General features: G+C 41.1%; 1 protein-coding gene across 3 annotated transcripts in view; it reads left to right on the top strand.

Annotated features, from left to right (window-relative positions):
• Positions 1–16,895, top strand: part of FYB2 (FYN binding protein 2) — a 122,294-nt gene extending 105,399 nt beyond the window's left edge. For 2 of the 3 annotated variants that reach the window (XM_066269080.1, XM_066269081.1), the window contains exons 16-20: positions 9,330–9,413; positions 11,757–11,847; positions 15,620–15,776; positions 15,870–15,903; positions 16,243–16,895. In XM_066269080.1, coding sequence (XP_066125177.1) covers positions 9,330–9,413; positions 11,757–11,847; positions 15,620–15,776; positions 15,870–15,903; positions 16,243–16,264 — 388 coding nt within the window. In that variant the 3' untranslated portion in view covers positions 16,265–16,895. Of the gene's footprint in view, positions 1–9,329; positions 9,414–11,756; positions 11,848–15,603; positions 15,777–15,869; positions 15,904–16,242 lie in introns of those variants that run through there. The other variant, XM_066269082.1, reaches the window with a different exon arrangement.
• Positions 16,896–18,491: the final 1,596 nt, after the last annotated feature.

Below are 18,491 nucleotides of genomic sequence, written 5' to 3' on the forward strand. Positions count from 1 at the left end.
CTCCACCTCCTCCACCTCCACCTCCACCTCCTCCTCCTCCTCCACCTCCACCTCCACCTCCACCTCCACCTCCACCTCCACCTCCACCTCCTCCTCCACCTCCACCTCCTCCTCCACCTCCACCTCCACCTCCACCTCCTCCACCTCCACCTCCACCTCCTCCTCCACCTCCACTTCCACCTCCACCTCCACCTCCTCCTCCACCTCCTCCTCCACCTCCACCTCCACCTCCACCTTCTCCACCTCCACCTCCACCTCCACCTCCACCTCCTCCTCCACCTCCTCCTCCTCCACCTCCTTTTCCACCTCCACCTCCTCCTCCACCTCCACCTCCACCTCCACCTCCTCCTCCACCTCCACCTCCTCCTCCACCTCCACCTTTTCTACCTCCACCTCCTCCTCCACCTCCACCTCCTCCTCCACCTCCACCTTTTCCACCTCCACCTCCTCCTCCACCTCCACCTCCACCTCCACCTCCACCTCCACCTCCACCTCCACCTCCACCTCCACCTCCACCTCCACCTCTTCCTCCTCCTCCTCCTCCTCCTCCACCTCCTCCTCCACCTCCTCCTCCACCTCCACCTCCACCTCCACCTCCTCCTCCACCTCCACCTCCACCTCCACCTCCACCTCCTACTCCTCCTCCACCTCCTCCTCCACCTCCACCTCCACCTCCTCCTCCACCTCCACCTCCTCCACCTCCACCTCCACCACCTCCACCAAAAAGGAAAGACAATAAATAAATGTAGATGATCTAACAGTGGTAGGTGATTCAAAAGTCACTAAAGCTTTTGAATCTGTTTCTTATCTTTGACTCTAGAGACTTAAAACTTATCTCAATGCAACACTTATTTCATAACCTCCTATGGACACGGCCGCATGGAAGTTAGCAAGCACTATGTGACAAAATCTCTGTTCTCAAAGAGTAAATAATGATAACATCAAAAAAAGAAAGCATTTCAAAACTTGATTTCCCCTCTCCATCTACTTATCTGTCCTTCTCCTCTCAACCAAATGGCCAAAAATATAGCTCTCCTCTCTGCTCATCTTTTCAAGCTCACTGTACTTTAGCTTCTGTCACCGTCCTACCAGTGAACTAATTTTTCGTAAGATCACTAATACTGTCTTTGTTAAATCCAGGACGTGCCTTTAAGTACTTAATTTTCTTGGCTTCACAATTATACCTTGAACAGTTGACTCTGCCATCCTTTAAAGAAAAAAAAAGACTAACTTTCCCTCAGGTTTCCATGTTATCATTATTTCTTATTTCTCATCTTTGGCCGTTGCTCCTCCTGTTTGTTTTTGGTTGTGTGTGTGTACATGTGAGCTCTAATTCTACCCTTCCTCTCTTTCAAAATTATGTGGTCCTTATGTTTCCTGTATCAGCTATCTTCCATTCTTTCTTTATATGTTCTTGAAAGATCTCATCCACATCTAGGCCTTTAGTAATAATCATTATGGCAGTCATATCAGAATTTACATTTTGAAATTGGATTTCTCTGCTTCACTCTAACAAGCCAGCTAATTTTATTTGTTCTTTTTTTTTCTTTTCTTAAGTGAGAAGCAGGGAGGCAGAATGACAGACTCCCACATATGCCCTGATCAGGGTCCACCCAGCAAGCCCCCTACCAGGCAATGCTCTGCCCATCTGGGGCCATTACTCTGTAGCTCAGCAACCAATCTATTTTTAGCACCTAAGACAAGGTCATAGAGCCATCATCAGCACCTGGCGCCAACTTGCTCCAACTAAGCCATGGCTCCAGGAGGGGAAGAGAGAGATAGAGAGGGAAGGGAGAAGGGTAGGGGTGGAGAAGCAGATGGCCGCTTCTTCTGTGTGCCCTGACCAGGAATTGAACCCAGAACATCCATATGCCAAGCCAGTGCTCAACTACTGAGCCAACCAGCCAGGGCCAACTATTCTATTTGAAATTTAGAATTCTGTAATAACTTATAGCCTCAACCCTCCCCATCCAAATATGGTCTCTCTCTTTTAATCTCTATATTGGTGACTTTTTAAATAAACACACAGTTGCCCAAACCAAAACCCTAGGCATTATCCTTAACGCCTCCTCTCCTGCCTTGCACCCTCTTCTGTTCCAATAACTCTCAAAACGCTCCTGCTACTGCATCCCCCCTGCACAGCCACAATGCAGGCTCTCACTGTTTTTTTATCTAGATTATCGCAACAACTCTCTGAATGGCCACCTCGCCTCTGCCTCAGTTTATTCCCTAAACTTTCTGAAGTGCAAATGTGATTGTGTCTCAAAACCAACCATTCACCAGCTTTAAAATCTGTAGTGGTTGTCAGACACTCTCAGAATGAAATCCAGACTGCTTAGGAAAACATAAAATTCAATAATGATCCAGCCCCTGGCACGCTCTCAGCCTCACCTGAACTTCCTGCTCACCTACCACGCCTGTGTTCCACCCACACTATACTACTTGGAGTCTCTTGAACTTAACAAGCTGTCCAGCATTTCTAAAGCATCACATTTGTTCCAACTTCATCAACTCAGTCAACAAATATTTAATGACCATGTACTGTGTGTTAGGCACCATACTAGGTGCTGAATATACAGCAGTGAAAACAGGTATAATTTCTATTCCTAACTGATTGAAGAAAGATAAATTTTAAAAATATAGACTGTAATTTCACATTGGAATTTGGTTGGATATTTTGAAAGAGTGGGCCTAAGGTATGTGTTGTGGGAGAAGACTGGTAGTCATTTTAGAGTAGATGAGGAGACCTCTGTGAGGAGGTAAGAATTCAAGAAAAAAAGAAGTCTGGTGCTTCCTATCACACTTAGCCATACTTTTTGTCTGGTTATTTATTTTATCCCTCATTTACAACCGAATTCAGTTTTTACTTTCTCCAGGAAACCCTCTCTGACCTTACCTGTTTGGGTGAGCTACCCCTTCTTTATCAGAACCTTTACCATGGTTGCAGTGGTCTTATTTCTTGCTTCTTCTCTCAATGGAAACTCCTTGAGGTAGGGATGGTGGCTTTCTAATCTATATCATGTGACCATACACCAAAACTTAATTTGTTCACTCAGTTAACAAGAGATTTTATGATTGTTGCATTATCTTTTAAAGAAATCTTTATCCCAAGGTTCTATAATGTTCTCCCATATTTCCTTCTAAAACTGTTAGTTTTGCCTTTTACACTTAAACCTTAGACCTAACTAGAATGGATTTTTGTATTCCTAGGGAAGTAGAGATCTAATTAGATTTTCATCCATGAGTAGATATCCTAGCATGATTGAGTGGTCCCTATTGTTCCCATTGATCTACAGTACCATCTTTGTCATACCAAGTTTCCATACATCTGAGGATCTATATTTCAAGTTCTCTACCCCATTCCACTGTCATTTCTATTTTGAGCATTGTGATCTGAGACAGTAGCTGACCAGCTATTAGTATGCTGAGGAAGTAGTTGATATCAGTACTTTTACATGTTCTGACACATGATTTATACCTAGTCATGGTCAGTTTTTATAGACGTTCCATGTGTATTTTAGAAATCTATGCCCTCGCCCTGGCCGGTTGGCTCAGCGGTAGAGCGTCGGCCTAGCGTGCGGAGGACCCGGGTTCGATTCCCGGCCAGGGCACATAGGAGAAGCGCCCATTTGCTTCTCCACCCCTCCGCCGCGCTTTCCTCTCTGTCTCTCTCTTCCCCTCCCGCAGCCAAGGCTCCATTGGAGCAAAGATGACCCGGGCGCTGGGCATGGCTCTGTGGCCTCTGCCTCAGGCGCTAGAGTGGCTCTGGTCGCAATATGGCGACGCCCAGGATGGGCAGAGCATCGCCCCCTGGGGGGCAGAGCACCGCCCCTGGTGGGCGTGCCGGGTGGATCCCGGTCGGGCGCATGCGGGAGTCTGTCTGACTGTCTCTCCCTGTTTCCAGCTTCAGAAAAATGAAAAAAAAAAAAAAAAAAAAAAAAAAAAAAAAAAGAAATCTATGCCCTCTTGTTTGTTTTTTTACTTCTCTAATATTTTGATACAAGGATCAATTTATGTCCTTTAAATCAAGAGTGTGTTCATTCTCATTAAAATCTTCTACTGATTCATGAATTTTTAAATGCTTGATCCGTCAACATTTAAAAGAAATTGGCTGAAATCTTGCACAAAGATGATAGACTTGTCAGTTTCTTCCAAAAGTTCTATCATTTGTTGCTTTATATATTATTAGTTGCGTACAGAATTTATTCTAGTGAATTGAATGTTTCTTCATTCTGTTACAGCCATCTCTATCCCTAATACTATTAACAAAAATACTTACATACTTTTACTCAGTCACTGTTTCATATATTTAATATGTATTAACTCATGCAATCTCACAACAACCCTATGAGGTAGATGCTGTTATTATATAAATTTTATAGAAGAGAGACTGAGGCACAAAGATTAAGTTACTTGTCTAAGCTCACACAGCTAGTGTTAGAACCAGAATTCAAACCCAAGCAATTGGATGCCCAGTCCATTCTCTTTACTTATGTACTACAGTGTGCTCTATAGCCTAGTGATTCTCTGTCTTAAAGTGTAATTTGCCCAATATTAAATACCATATTTCCCCATGTATAAGATGTTTCCATGTATAAGATGCACCTTAATTTTGGGACCTGAAATTTGAAAAAAAAAATGTATTACATAAAGTTATTGAACTCAAGTTTTATTCATCATAAAATTCATACAACTCCTCATCACTGTCAAAACTCCCATCCATTAGCTTATCCTCATCTGTGTCTAATGACCAATCACTGCCTTCATATATTGCCTCATCCTCAGTTCTATCTATGGCATTGGAAATGCCACACTTCTACAACCACTGTATAAGACGCACCCAGTTTTTAGACCCTAAATTTTTATTTATTTATTTATATTTGTTATTTTTCCGACGTTAGAAGTGGGGAGGCAGTCAGACAGATTCTCGCATGTGCATGACCGGGATCCACCTGGCATGCCCACCAGGGGGCGATGCTCTGCCCATCTGGATTGTTGCTTCATTGTGTCGGGAGCCATTCTAGCACCTGAGGTGGAGGTCATGAAGCCATCCTCAGCGCCCAGGCCAATTTTGCTCCAATGGAGCCTTGGCTGCAGGAGGGGACGAGAGAGACAGAAAGGAAGGAGAGGGGGAAGAATGGAGAAGCTGATGGGTGCTTCTCCTGGGTGCCCTGACTGAGAATCAAACCTGGAACTTCCACATACCGGGTTGACGCTCTACCACTAAGCCAACCAGCCAGGGCCTAGTCCCTAAATTTTTTAAACAAAATGTATATCTTATACATGGGGAAATATAATACCTACTGATCTTAGTTAGTATTTCTCTAGTAAACATTTTTGATCCTTACCTACTGATCTTTTAGTTAGTATTTCTCTAGTAAACATTTTTTATTTTTTAATTTTGTTTTCCATATTCACATTCATTGTCTCTCATATAAATTTGGCTCTTAAAAAAAATTCAGTGTGACAATCCATCTTATCTCCTACCTTGTCCTTGACATAAATTTCCGTCTTCTGAAATGTTATGGTGCTGATGCTAGCATTTTCCTCAGGACAGACTTGCCTTTTGTGCTTGCATACTACTCTCTGTCTGGTCTCAGCTGACTTGGTGGTGGCTATTAGAGTACTATGAGTAGTTCTTATTCTTCTTGTCAAGTGTGACAATTTGTTAAGGCAAAATAAGACAAAAGACTTTTATCCAGGATTGAGTAGTTTTGAATTTGGAGGACCCTTTTTGAATATCCTTCTGCCCTGTACTGCCAAGTAAGTAAGTCCAGAACTCTGAGCAAGAGGACAATCTAATCAGAGCTGTGCTTCAGGAAGAGTAACCCAGCCCCTTTGCAGGCTGCTGTGGAGAAAGTCTGCAGTAGAACAAATGTTAGAATGTCATTACAATCACTCAGGTGAAAGGTGACCAAAATGTCTTCTAGGGTGGTTAAAGGAATGGAGACGTTAGTTCAGAGAATTTAAGTAGATGTTATTAAATTGTGAATTCCTCTGGTAGAAACCATATCTTCCTTTTTTGTTTTTTTAAGTTTTCCATTGATTTGAGAGAGAGAGGGGAAGAGAGAGAGAACAAGAGGAGAAGGAAGAGACAGAGAGGGGATCATCAGCTTGCCATTCCACTTAGTTGTTCCATTTAGTTGTATACTGAAACCATACCTTCCTCTCCATTATACAGCTCCTAATATAGCGCCTAAGACATGGTAGGTACATGAGAAACACTTCATAAACAAATATTTACCAAATCACTTACCCTATCAAAATCTGATTTTCATGTGATAAAGGAAATCTTTTTTTTTGGCCTTAGAAGAACCAATTATTAAAGGTATCTGTGGCAGGTAGAACACTGATGGCAAGTAGCAGAATTTGAAATGAGAAGGGGGGGGGGGAGATGGTATTTGAGTTCTTCTAAGCTTGGCTAGTTTCATGTCATGTCTTGGTAGGGATTGGACTGAGGAATAGCCCAAACCGTTCTGGATGAAACTGGTGCTAGATAATCTAAACCTTGGCTTTGTGTTTCATTTCCTTTTGTTCATTAGAATATCTCCTAGGGTAGTGATGGGCAATCTCTTGAGCTTGGTGTGTCAAAATTCGCCCAAAAATCAAGCATAACTCGGATGTTGTGTCACTTCGAGAAAAATGGCCTAACCAGAAGTCCCAGAACTAGACGCTCTGTGTCAGAGTTCTGTTGTTTTGGCCTACAGACCTCCGGCACAGAGTGTCTACACTACAGCAAAGGTTTTATCCTCGGCTACTGCACCTGGCCGTGCAGGAGCTGAGGATGAAACGTCCTTCTCAGCATGCGGCCCATACTTCTCTGGTATGCGGCCACATGTCATCAAAAATGGCTACACGTGTCAGTGCTGACACACGGTTCATAGGTTCACCATCACGGTCCTAGTGAGTCAGCAAGAGAAGGAAGGGAGAATCTTGCAAAAGACACTGGAACAGCTTCTACAACCTGATATCAGTGGGACGTGTGTTACGTCATCTTCTCTGAACCTTATTTTCTTAACCTGTGATGTAATAACAATCCTTACCCTGCCAAATTCATTAAGGTCTCCAACTAGATCCCTAGAAAAGCAAAAATAAGTTGACAAAGAGGCAGACTTGATTGTGATGTTTACATGGTTAGCAAGGGTATAAATTGGTATGATATGATCTTTCTGAAAGATTAATTTGGCAATGTGTATCTAAGATGCCCTGACCCGGCCCTGGCTGGTTGGCTCAACATTAGAGCATCGGCCCAATGTGTGGAAGTCCTGGGTTTGATTTCCAGTCAGGGCACACAGAAGAAGCACCCATCTGCTTCTCCACCCCTCCCCTTCTTGCTTCTCTCTCTTTCTTTCCTCCTGCAGCCATGGCTCGATTGGAGCGAGTTGGCCCCGGCCACTGAGGATGGCTCCATCGCCATCAGGCAATAAGAGTTCAGTTGCTGAGCAATGGAGCAATGCCCCAGATGAGCAGAGCATCACCCTCTAGTGGGCTTGCTTGGTGGGTCCCTGTCCAGGCTCATGAGGAAGTCTGTCTCTATGCCTCCTCTTCTCTTACTGAATTAAAATAGTTAATTAATTAATTAAAATACCTAGACCCTTTACTTAACCCAGTAATTTTACTTCAATAACTTGCTCTAGTAAAACAAACAAAGAAAACATAAATATCTGTCTCAGGGTTATTTATAAAAATGAGATATTTAAAACCACTCAAACAGTAAGTGCTTTAATAAGTATAGTAGTCAACATAAACATGAAAATATTTTAATGGAGGAATATTTGCACTGTGACAACTGAAAAAGTAGTAGAATGGAAAAATGGTATGTATAGTATAATTTCAATTCAGTTTTTAAAAGGACTTGAGAAATATTTAGAAGGAAACTCAGATGTCTTGAGAGACCTGATTATGCTTATTTTGTCTCTTCTCTACTTCTGCTTCCAGTTTTTAAATACTCAGACTGTATTGCTTTATAATCAGGAAATAAGCTTTGAAGTAGGCATTGGCCTTGCCCATTCCCTGCCCTCACAGCTGTAGCTTCTTCCAGACAAGCCCACCCACCGGTGCTCACGGAACGCTCACTGCGTGCCTGGCATTGTGCCAAGCTGATGGGACACTTTGGAATATGTTGTTGGATCCCATCTTCTGAGAACCTAAAGCGAAGAGAGAAAGTGAGCGACCATTAGATAGTTTATAAGCAGTAATTGCTGAGCTCTACGTTCTAGACTCCAAAGGCAGCAGACATTGAGAAAAGAGAGGGATTGGAGATCGCTCGACCAGACCTGGGGGCTTCTTTAAAAACATATCTAAGCTGCATCTTCATAAATGCTGGGTCTTTGACATTCTGTTGGACATCTGTGACCATAATCTGAAGGGAATGGGAACATAATATCTCTGAAAAATCTCAAAAATTCCTGTGACATACTATCCTGTGGTTATAATTTACTCAATGAAGAGTTTGTTAAGTGTTCAGTTATGCAGACACCAGAGACAGACAGATGGTTGATGGAATAGGGTCCTGTTTTGCTCATATCAATGATGGACATATTGGTAACTGCGTCATACCAAGCAAAGAAATGTTTTGAAGCAAAAGCATGGTAAAAGACCATAGACTTTGGAGTCAAAGGCCCTGGGGGTGCAAAGCCAGCATTTCTGTGACCAAGATATTTCTCTGATTCTCTATTTCCTCCTTTGTAAAACTGTATGAATGACTACTTTAAAAAAGTGCTTATTGTGAAAAAACAAATCAATTAACATATGCGAAAGCACAAAGACTTGACACAGAGTTGCAGAAAAAGTATTAGTTCTTCCTCTCCCCTCCCTGAATCCTTTTCTACAAATGCTGAACACCAGTTGACTAGTTTTTTCTCATAGTGGAGATTAATATTATTATTCATGTTTTAAAGGGAAAGAAAATGAAGCTCAGAAAAAGATAGAAAGTATGATATAATAATCATATTGATAATATGATTGATGTTTTTGCTTCTGGTTTCAAGTTTGTATTACAGATTGATGTTTTTGCTTCTGGTTTCAAATTTGGATTGCTACAGATCAGGGGTCAACACTAGATGGTCTTGGGACTAAATATGGCCGGCCACTTGTTTTTGTAAATATAGTCACAACAGCGGTGTTAAGTGGTTACCATAGAGATGTTATGCCTTGCCAAGCCTAAAATATGTACTATCTGGTCTTGCCATAGATTATCAAAGTATACTTCTCGATGATTTTCAAATATGTTTTTAAAACATACTTGTCCAGAGAGCACTGATGATTCCATAACTATTTCCATTCAATCTTAATTTACTTGCCCCCCCAAAAAATGTTTTTCTCCTCAGAAATGAAGATAAAGTAAAAAAGTGGAAGTCCAAGTTTTTTAAAACAAAGGAGAAAAAAGAGAAAAGTGCTGAAGAATCAGAGAGGTAAGTACACAGGTGCCCTACATTACAGCTCACTTGCTGCCGTTGATACCTCTCACCAGCTGCGTAAACTTTGGCAAGTCAGCAGATTTGATTTTCGGCTCTTCACCTACAAAATGAGAATTGCAACACCTAAATTCTAGTTCAGCGAGAAGATCAGAAGAGACACAGGATGCGGGAACATAGAGCCACACTCGTGTGTCCTCTTCACTGTCATCCCTGCTTTTGGTGAATAGGGAGCGGGGAAAGAGTTCAAGCCAGCCCTGACCAAACCATGACGTTTCCAGTCTTCTTTCAGGCTGAAAGCACTACTCTCCTGTAAGACAAACCTTAAATAACATACCAGTTTGAACTTAAATAAGAGTAGGTATCATATAGTAAGACTGATTTCCCTAAAATACAATGTAATTCCAGTTATGCCTATGTTCATGTTAAAATTACAAAATATTTTATCAACTCAGAATCTAACCCTCACTCATGTTGTTCAAGTTCGCATTTGGCTGTTGGGGGAGGTGATGTTTTTACTGTCCCAGGTGGTTGCTTGGTGTTCAGTGCTCCCACTCCCCTCAGTTGTTAGGACATGGGGCAGACCCCAGGTACACTTTCGAACCAGCGTCTTCAGGAAATCCTCGTCTAAATAGTCATTAAGCTGGGAACACTGTGTGGTCTGTCTGCTTTGGAAAACCTGTCTAGAAAGGTCCTGCAGGGACACCCCGAAAGAAATAAGACATTAGTCTCTACCAAATTTAAACTCAGAGGATGGTATGCAATGACCTTCCCCTTATGTTTATTTTCTTTGGGTTCAGACTTGATGTAATTTATTTTTCCCAGGTTGGAAAGATCTATTCACAGACTAGGAAGCACTTCCCATTTTAAACCACATACCTTTGCATAGCATAGCAAAACAGAATTCAAAGAGGAAATAACAGAATTTTTTACTGTCCACTGCCTAACCCCCTAAAAAAAAATGCTTTTCAGTATTTTAATGACTACACATAAGTCTTTTTAGGAAAGATTTTTCTAGTGGTTTTTCTTTTTTTAATTCTTACAACAAACTGCTGTAATAGTTTACTTTTATTCTCAATGGAGTAAATGTGAAAATGTGGTAAATTTACAAATGCAATATACTGAGGCTATCTTGACTCCTGCAGATTGATGGATCAATTTTTATGGGCTCCTGATTTCTTTTTGAATGGTTTCTACCGTCATTCATTCTACCAATAAGAAATGCTTTCTATATCAGAACAGTCCTTTCATTATCCCTTTAGTAGTCTAAGGTGATATGTTTTTAGAGACACCGGGGAAGGGTATGACAGGTATAAAGCCATGGGGATGGTAGCCCACCTTGTAAGATGTTCCATGCCCACAGACTCTGCATGTCGATGGGAAGGGGCAGCTGGAAAGGCAGAGTGGCCACATTATCACATACCCTGTAGACCCTCGGAATAGGACTTTATCTTCTAGGCCGTGGAAAGATAAGAAGGTTTTATGTAAGAGAATGACACGGTCAATTAAATTTTAGAAAGATGACTGGTCGCCGGTATATAGGTGGAATCACAGAAGGAAAGACAAGAGGAAGGTAGCCATAGTCTAAAATAGGGCAGAGACTCATCTTGCACGGAATGAAACAGATATAGGTGATACTTCTGAGTAAAAGTGACAGGACTTGTTGACCTGTTTCCCTCTGTCAATACATAAATACATAAAAGCACTAAAATGCAGTGCCCCCCCCCCCATGGAAGGGCGGGGTGGAGGAAAAGGAAGTATAAATTATGAGCACAATCAGCTTCTGCTGTCGAGACTTCCACTTTTATACCCTGAAACTTGAGTCGTGTATTTTGTGACGTCTTGCTTTATTTTTTTAATTCTGTCTTCTCTAAAATCATTCAGCAAACTGGACAGTTTTTTGTTGCAGAGACTTTTGATTCCCCAGTTAGGTTTGAAAACCCACAAGATGTGACCATTCACTCACTCTTACTGGTTTCCATTAAATAATCTGAGGGTGAATGGGACAATTTATAACTCTCCTTAAGTTTTTCTTTCTTAATTATACTTGTAAATCTGATTCAAAGCGGTTTTTTGTTTAAATTGTTTAACTAATTAGATGTTATTTCCAGTTATCTTGCTGTCAAAAAAGTGGTTTTTAATTGTAGTGGAAAAGAACTGGTATTACTCTGTTCAGCTGTTTTGACAATATGCTGTAGTAGAAATGTGTGTGTGTGATAAAAATTATATACACAAAGAAATTATACCTAAATTTATCCTAAAATAGGATGACTTTATAGGTTTGGAAGCATAAGAGTTTTGTTGTAGTACAGTTAACCCTACCTGCATTTTTCTTGCCAGTTTATCGCCTAGGAATTTCTTTAGAATCAAGAAGCAAAACTTGGAAAAGAAGAGACTGGAAAGAGAAAACCTTTTCAGAGAAAGATTTGAGGTAAGTTCTGCCCTGTAGGTAAAAATCAACAATATGAAAGGCAAGAAACTTCTGTTTTGAAAGATTCTGTGTGTTGTACCTCTGCCTCCCTGGGATTAAGTCATGGTTTTTGACTAAAAAGCTGGTATTTTTATTTTTTCCTGATGCATTTCTGTATTACCCTGCCTTTGTATATGCTATTTGCTATGCCTGGGAAAACTCCTAAGTTGCACAGTTCAAACATCACCCACTGTTCCCCAACTCCTTCAGGCAAAGTTACTCCCTCAGCACACTTTAAAAATCTATTATACACATACCTGGCCCTGGCCAGTTGGCTCAGTGGTAGAGCATTGGCCTGGCGTGCAGGAGTCCCAGGTTCAATTCCTGGCCAGGGCACACAGGAGAAGCGCCCATCTGCTTCTCCACCCCTCCCCCTCTCCTTCCTCTCTGTCTCTCTCTTCCCCTCCTGCAGCCAAGGCTCCATTGCAGCAAAGTTGGCCCAGGCACTGAGGATGGCTCTGTGGCCTCTGCCTCAGGTGCTAGAATGGCTCTGGTTGCAACAGAGCAATGCCCCAGATGGGCAGAGCATCGCCCCCTGGTGGGCATGCTGGGTGGATCCCGGTTGGGCGCATGCAGGAGTCTGTCTGACTGCCTCCCCATTTCCAACTTCAGGAAAAAAAAATCTATTATACACATACCTGTAAGTACAGTTAGAACCAGTTGATCGCATTACAACCTGTGTGTGCATGCATGCACACTTGAAACTAAACCTTGAGTCCCTTTTGAGATTTTCCTCTCAAATTAGCTCCCAACATAAAACATAAAACATTCAGTGAATGAATGAATCACTAAACAAAAGAAATGAATAGATAAATAAGTGAAGCATCTGATGCTCCTTGATCTCTTATCCTGTCATTAGGATCTCATGGAACATTCTTCCAGAATTCCAACTAAGTCAGACTATCCTCCCCTCTGAGTTTACATACTGTCAAAACAAGAACTTATTAAGAGACATACATATTAAACACCACCCATGTGCCAGACATTGGATTGAGTATGCATCCTGCTCATAAAATTTGTCCAAGTTACTTCTCTGCCTATAATCTTTCAAAAATTCCGCATTTCCAAATGGATAAAGTTTGGGCTTCTTAATATGGCACATATAGCTCTTCATGTCACAGAAACACATTAGGTTTTCAGTTGATAATTTCATACTATTAAAGTGTGGGATGAAATTGTCTACTGCAAACTCTGATGCTACTTGACTAGTTGAAAAACAACAGTGTAACAACTTCTTTTAAATTTTTATTTTATTTATTCATTTTTAGAGAGGAGAGAGAGAGGGAGAGAGAGACAGAGAGGGAGAGAGAGACAGAGAGAGAGAAGGGGGGAGGAGCTGGAAGCATCAACTCCCATATGTGCCTTGACCAGGCAAGCCCAGGATTTCGAACCGGCGACCTCAGCATTTCCAGGTCGACGATTTATCCACTGAGCCACCACAGGTCAGGCACAACTTCTTGATGAAAAGACCCAGACATTGCACCCAGTGCTTTTCTCCCCCACTGTCTTTGGACTGCCCCGTATGGGGCAGAAATTCCATTTCTCCTTATTGCCTGTGGAGTGTTTCTTTGATATCCCATTAGAAAAAGTATGTCGTTTCAATAACTTTTATTTAGCTCAAATCACAAAACATTGGGTATGTTTGTGCCAGGCATGGAAAGTGAAAGCATCAATAAAACTGTCTTTCACTTTCATTTTATAATACAAAATGTTTATTATAATGCTATAACAATTATATACAACACGCAATTGAAACTATAAATTATACATAGCATTCATCAGGCAAGGTGGTTAAGAGAAAAATAAAAGGCATTCTAGGCATGAGCAATGGCATTAAACTATGACAGGTAGGTGGTATATTCAGGATTGTCATATTATAGCCCAGGGGTCAAGAACCTATGGCTTGTGAGCCAGATGTGGCTCTTTTTTTTTTTTTTTTTTCCGAAGCTGGAAACAGGGAGGCAGTCAGACAGACTCCCGCATGCGCCTGACCGGGATCCACCCGGCATGCCCACAAGGGGGCGACGCTCTGCCCCTCTGGGGCGTTGCTCTGTTGCATCCAGAGCCATTCTAGCGCCTGAGGCAGAGGCCACAGAGCCATCCCCAGCGCCCGGGCCATCTTTGCTCCAATGGAGCCTTGGCTGGGGGAGGGGAAGAGAGAGACAGAGAGGAAGGAGAGGGGGAGGGGTGGAGAAGCAGATGGGCGCCTCTCCTGTGTGCCCTGGCCGGGAATCGAACCCGGGACCCCTGCACACCAGGCCGATGCTCTACCGCCAAGCCAACTGGCCAGGGCTCTAGATGTGGCTCTTTTGATGGCTGCATCTGGCTCACAGACAAATCTTTAATAAAAAAAAATAATAACGTTAAAAATATAAAACATTCTCATGTATTACAATCCATTCATTTCCTACCGCTCATGTTCATGGTTGCGGGTGGCTGGAGCCAATCACAGCTGTCCTCCGGGACAACACCAAATTTTTATTGGATAATGCATAACGTGCAAGGGTCATTGTATGGCTCTCACGGAATTACATTTTAAAATATGTGATGTTCATGGCTCTCTCAGCCAAAAAGGTTCCCGACCCCTGATATAGCCTGATGTTTCAATAACATGGATAAGAATGAGGGTGTGGGGAGTGACAGTCTGCAGAGGACCTCGAATGTCAGGCTGAGAAATGTGGATCTTGTCCTGAGAGCAATGAAGAGTTTTTAGAACTCTGAAAAGGAAGGTGACCAAATCTAATTTTCATTCTAAGAAATCACTGTGTAGTCACTGTGAACAACAGTCTAGAAAGGGTAAGGAATCAATTAGGAAGCTATTACTTTGTAAGACAAATCTATCTTGTGGCTCAGACCCCACTTGGTAGAGGATGATCTTATAATCCATCAGCCAAATCCGGGACACTTCTGAGCGTGGAAGGAGGCACACCCAATCACAATAAATATTTGTCACTGAAGACTAAGCAAAGGGAGGTGTCTGGCCACCCCAATTTGGTAAAGTTGACATCTGTAAATATAAACTACATATTCTGGAACTATGTTATTTTTCAGTCAAGGGATTTCATTAATCAGAAGGTGATGTACCTATAAATATGTGGGCAGGTTAGTTTCAAACAAAAAAAACCCTCCCCTGATGGCAGACACTGAATTGCTCTTTTTTTTCCCCTTTCACAAATGACTGTCTTTGACCACAAAAGGAGAGTGGGAATGCCCACACACCCATTCCTACTCCTTTAAAATGTGTGCTATAGCTACCACAGAGAGGAAGGGGTGGGGTGGAGAGAGTTCCACCTAGAAGCACTAGTTATGTAAGAACATTATAAACTTTAAGAGGGTTTTCTCCCCCCCCCACAACACACACCCCTTTTTAACTTCTCCTTTCCTGGGATTGGTGGTAACTTTATTACTGGAAGCTAGTACTTAATGAATACCCATGTTACAGCCTTCTCATTCACCAGATTCATTCTAGTACCATTAGATAATGGATGTGAAGACACTTTGAAAATAGGATCATACCAAGCAAATATAAGATTGTAGCATTTCACAATTATTTCCTTAAACAACTTTACTTTCATGAAATAGCTTGCTGTTTTCTATTCTATCTAAAAAATTAGATATTATTTACTAATATCTAGCACTTTGAGGTTACTATATTATGTCCTCCATTAATTTTATTACAATGAAAACATGAAATCTATATGACCCTAATCTGATTAGGAACTTCTCATTTTAGTATGACAAAGAGATTACTGTCATCAACACCGCAGTGGCATGTTCCAGTAACTCCAGAAATGGAATATTTGACTTGCCAATAACCCGTGGAGAAGAACTGGAAGTCATTGATACCACAGAGGGAAATCTAGTGGTATGTCGCAATTCTGAAGGCAAATGTAAGTCATTGGCTTAATTCCCATAAAACTATACTGTTTCAGAAATTCTCAAAGCATTATCTATATAACTCTTAATGATTTTTGTTTCTCTAGATGGATATGTGCTCATTGAACATCTAAATTTCAAGTGAGTGGTTAGATTTTATACTTCAAATCATGAATTCTAAATACTCAACACATTGCCATGTACATTAGGCTCAAGGAAATACTACTGAATTTATTTATACTCAGGAAAAAAAAACACTAAAAATTAGATATGCAGTGTGCTCTTTCTATAAGGGTTACTTCGGAAGAGACTTTATTATTGTATCTCTTGAGTATGTCATCAAACTTCTCTCCAGAGAATAATTATAAACATTTTAAAAGAGCATAAAATTATTAAACTGGATACAAAATTCCCCATAAATCTCCTGTTCATTATGCCACTGGTCTATATTTCAAAATATGTTTTTTAATTTTTTCTTAGGCATCAAGGTTGGTCACCTTAGGAAGATCAAGATCAAATGTATGGATGCACAAGTGGACTAGTTCTAAGACATCAGTCCTGCTCATGTTAGTTTCAGTTCATGGTCAGAATGAGATGGTAGAATCTGTGGAAACTCTGATAGGAATTTAGGAGAAAACAAAAACAAATCCTCCACACTTAGTTGGTTTTACTCCTAAAGGCTATCTTTCCAGGTCTATTTCAGAATCAACTCCACTGCTGGCTCAGAGACTGTGAAACCATGTGCTAGCATTTCAGCACTAATTTAATGAGCTACATCCAAAGTTAGAAAGCATGCCTTATGGCACTACCTAGTCAGCTGTACAGATGGTTAGCGCGCGTCTAATATTAGTACACGAGCATTTGTAATTTCTAAAAGATGTTGTACATTTAGGTTGGGCATAATTTAATTCTGAAAAAAAAAACAGTGTGACCAAGATCTTTTAAATACTCAAAGTATAACCTTGAAATAATTACAGCTCAGTCTTGAAAAAAAAAAAAAGGTATACGTGTTCTGCTTTATCACAAAAACAAAATCAGACTAAAAATGCTGCTTAAAATTGGTTTCTTTGGGAAGAGTATACTGAAAATTTATTCATAAGTTCTCCCAACATCACTTTAACATATATATATATATATATATATATATATATATATATATATGCATGCTGTATTGGTTTAAAATGTCCTGTTGCCCAAAATAAGTAATACTTATTATTATTTTGTCTATGCTTGAACACCTATTCAAATAATAGAATTCATATATATTTTCATTTATATGTGAAAGAAAAATAGGCTGAGCTGTAAATAACACTATATTTTAAATGATTTATACTGTCTGTTAAGCAGGGTGAGTCTGGCCTTCAAGTGGTAAATTTATTCTGTGGCCTCATCCTTTATACTGTGAGATTATTTCTTAGGCTTTTAGCTTTTTTTCTTTTTCAATTTCCAAATGGCACTTGTCAATAAAGGCCAAGCTTATTCTAGAAGATAAGAATGGAAAGTATTGTAGAGTTTACAGAGGGAAATAGATATGAATGCAATGCCTAGAAGATTAAGAAAGGTTTTATAGATAAGATGGCGCTGCAGCTCGGTCCTGAGTCACAAGTATACTTGTTAGACAAGGCACAGCGATGGAAAGCCATGCTCTCTGCTGGCTGGGAAGAAATGGAAGGGGACTAGGGTGCCCCGTGTCTGGTGGGAATAGGCAAGAGCTGGCGTGGGGTACGCTGGGGCTAGAACGTGACAAGAGTTCTGACTCAAAGGTCTCAAGCCGGAAAGCGATGACAGATGTTTAGAGAGAGAAAAATTTACAACAATACGAGTGATGTAGCAGTTGTTTTTGCAATATTCTAGGCAAAAGAGCATTTGAGGATAAGACAGCCTCAGTAAAAACATAGGGCAGGAGCCCCATCAGAGAGATCACGGAGGTCAGGAAACAGAACAGAATCAGTCTCGGTGACTGATTAGAGGAGAGAGAAAGAATCAGAGAATGACTCCAAGATTTCCTTTTGGGGAGCTGAGATTGAGGATGGAACCAAAAGTGAGACTGTATTTCTGCTTGGCCCCCCCTGAATTAAATTCACCTACTGAGAGGCGGGGCAGTCAGGCCAGACGGGAACAGCCGGTGTGGAGGTTGCGCCTGCCGAGAGCAGGGTAAGTGCGGCTTGTGTGCAGGAGGTAAGAGCGAGGGTAGGGCTGTGCTGAGGAGAGATCTGTCGTGCAATAATCCTGTAAAAACGAGAATCATAAACCTTCTATCACTCCTGCCACCTGACCAAAACATGAGGTATTTTAAACCTACCATGGCAATGGGACTAAATTTCAACTGAGATGAGTTTGTCCCCTACACGTTCCATCTGGGACTCGCCTCTGAGTCTCAATTGTCTCATCAGTAAAAGAGGGCTAATAACACTCACCCATCTACTTCATGGGGTTGTTGTCAGGCTGTAATGTAGTAACACAAATAAAAGTGTCCTAAAAATCCTTAACACACAATACTGCACAAATGTTGCTAATTTCAGTGCCTGGCCTTTTCTGAAGTTGGAAGATGTTTTGAAATTCAAATCTTAAGACTTGAAAAAAATTGCTGGGATACAAGTTTTATATAGATTTAATAAACTCTTAAAACAACATTTTTCTATGTTTTTAAAGTATAAACAAAACTAACCAGTTACTACTTGTTGACATGGACTATATTTTTAGGAACAATAAAGGCTTCTATCTATACT

The sequence above is a fragment of the Saccopteryx bilineata genome, chromosome 3, assembly GCF_036850765.1.
Source record: "Saccopteryx bilineata isolate mSacBil1 chromosome 3, mSacBil1_pri_phased_curated, whole genome shotgun sequence".
NCBI classification, from domain to species: Eukaryota; Metazoa; Chordata; class Mammalia; order Chiroptera; family Emballonuridae; genus Saccopteryx; species Saccopteryx bilineata.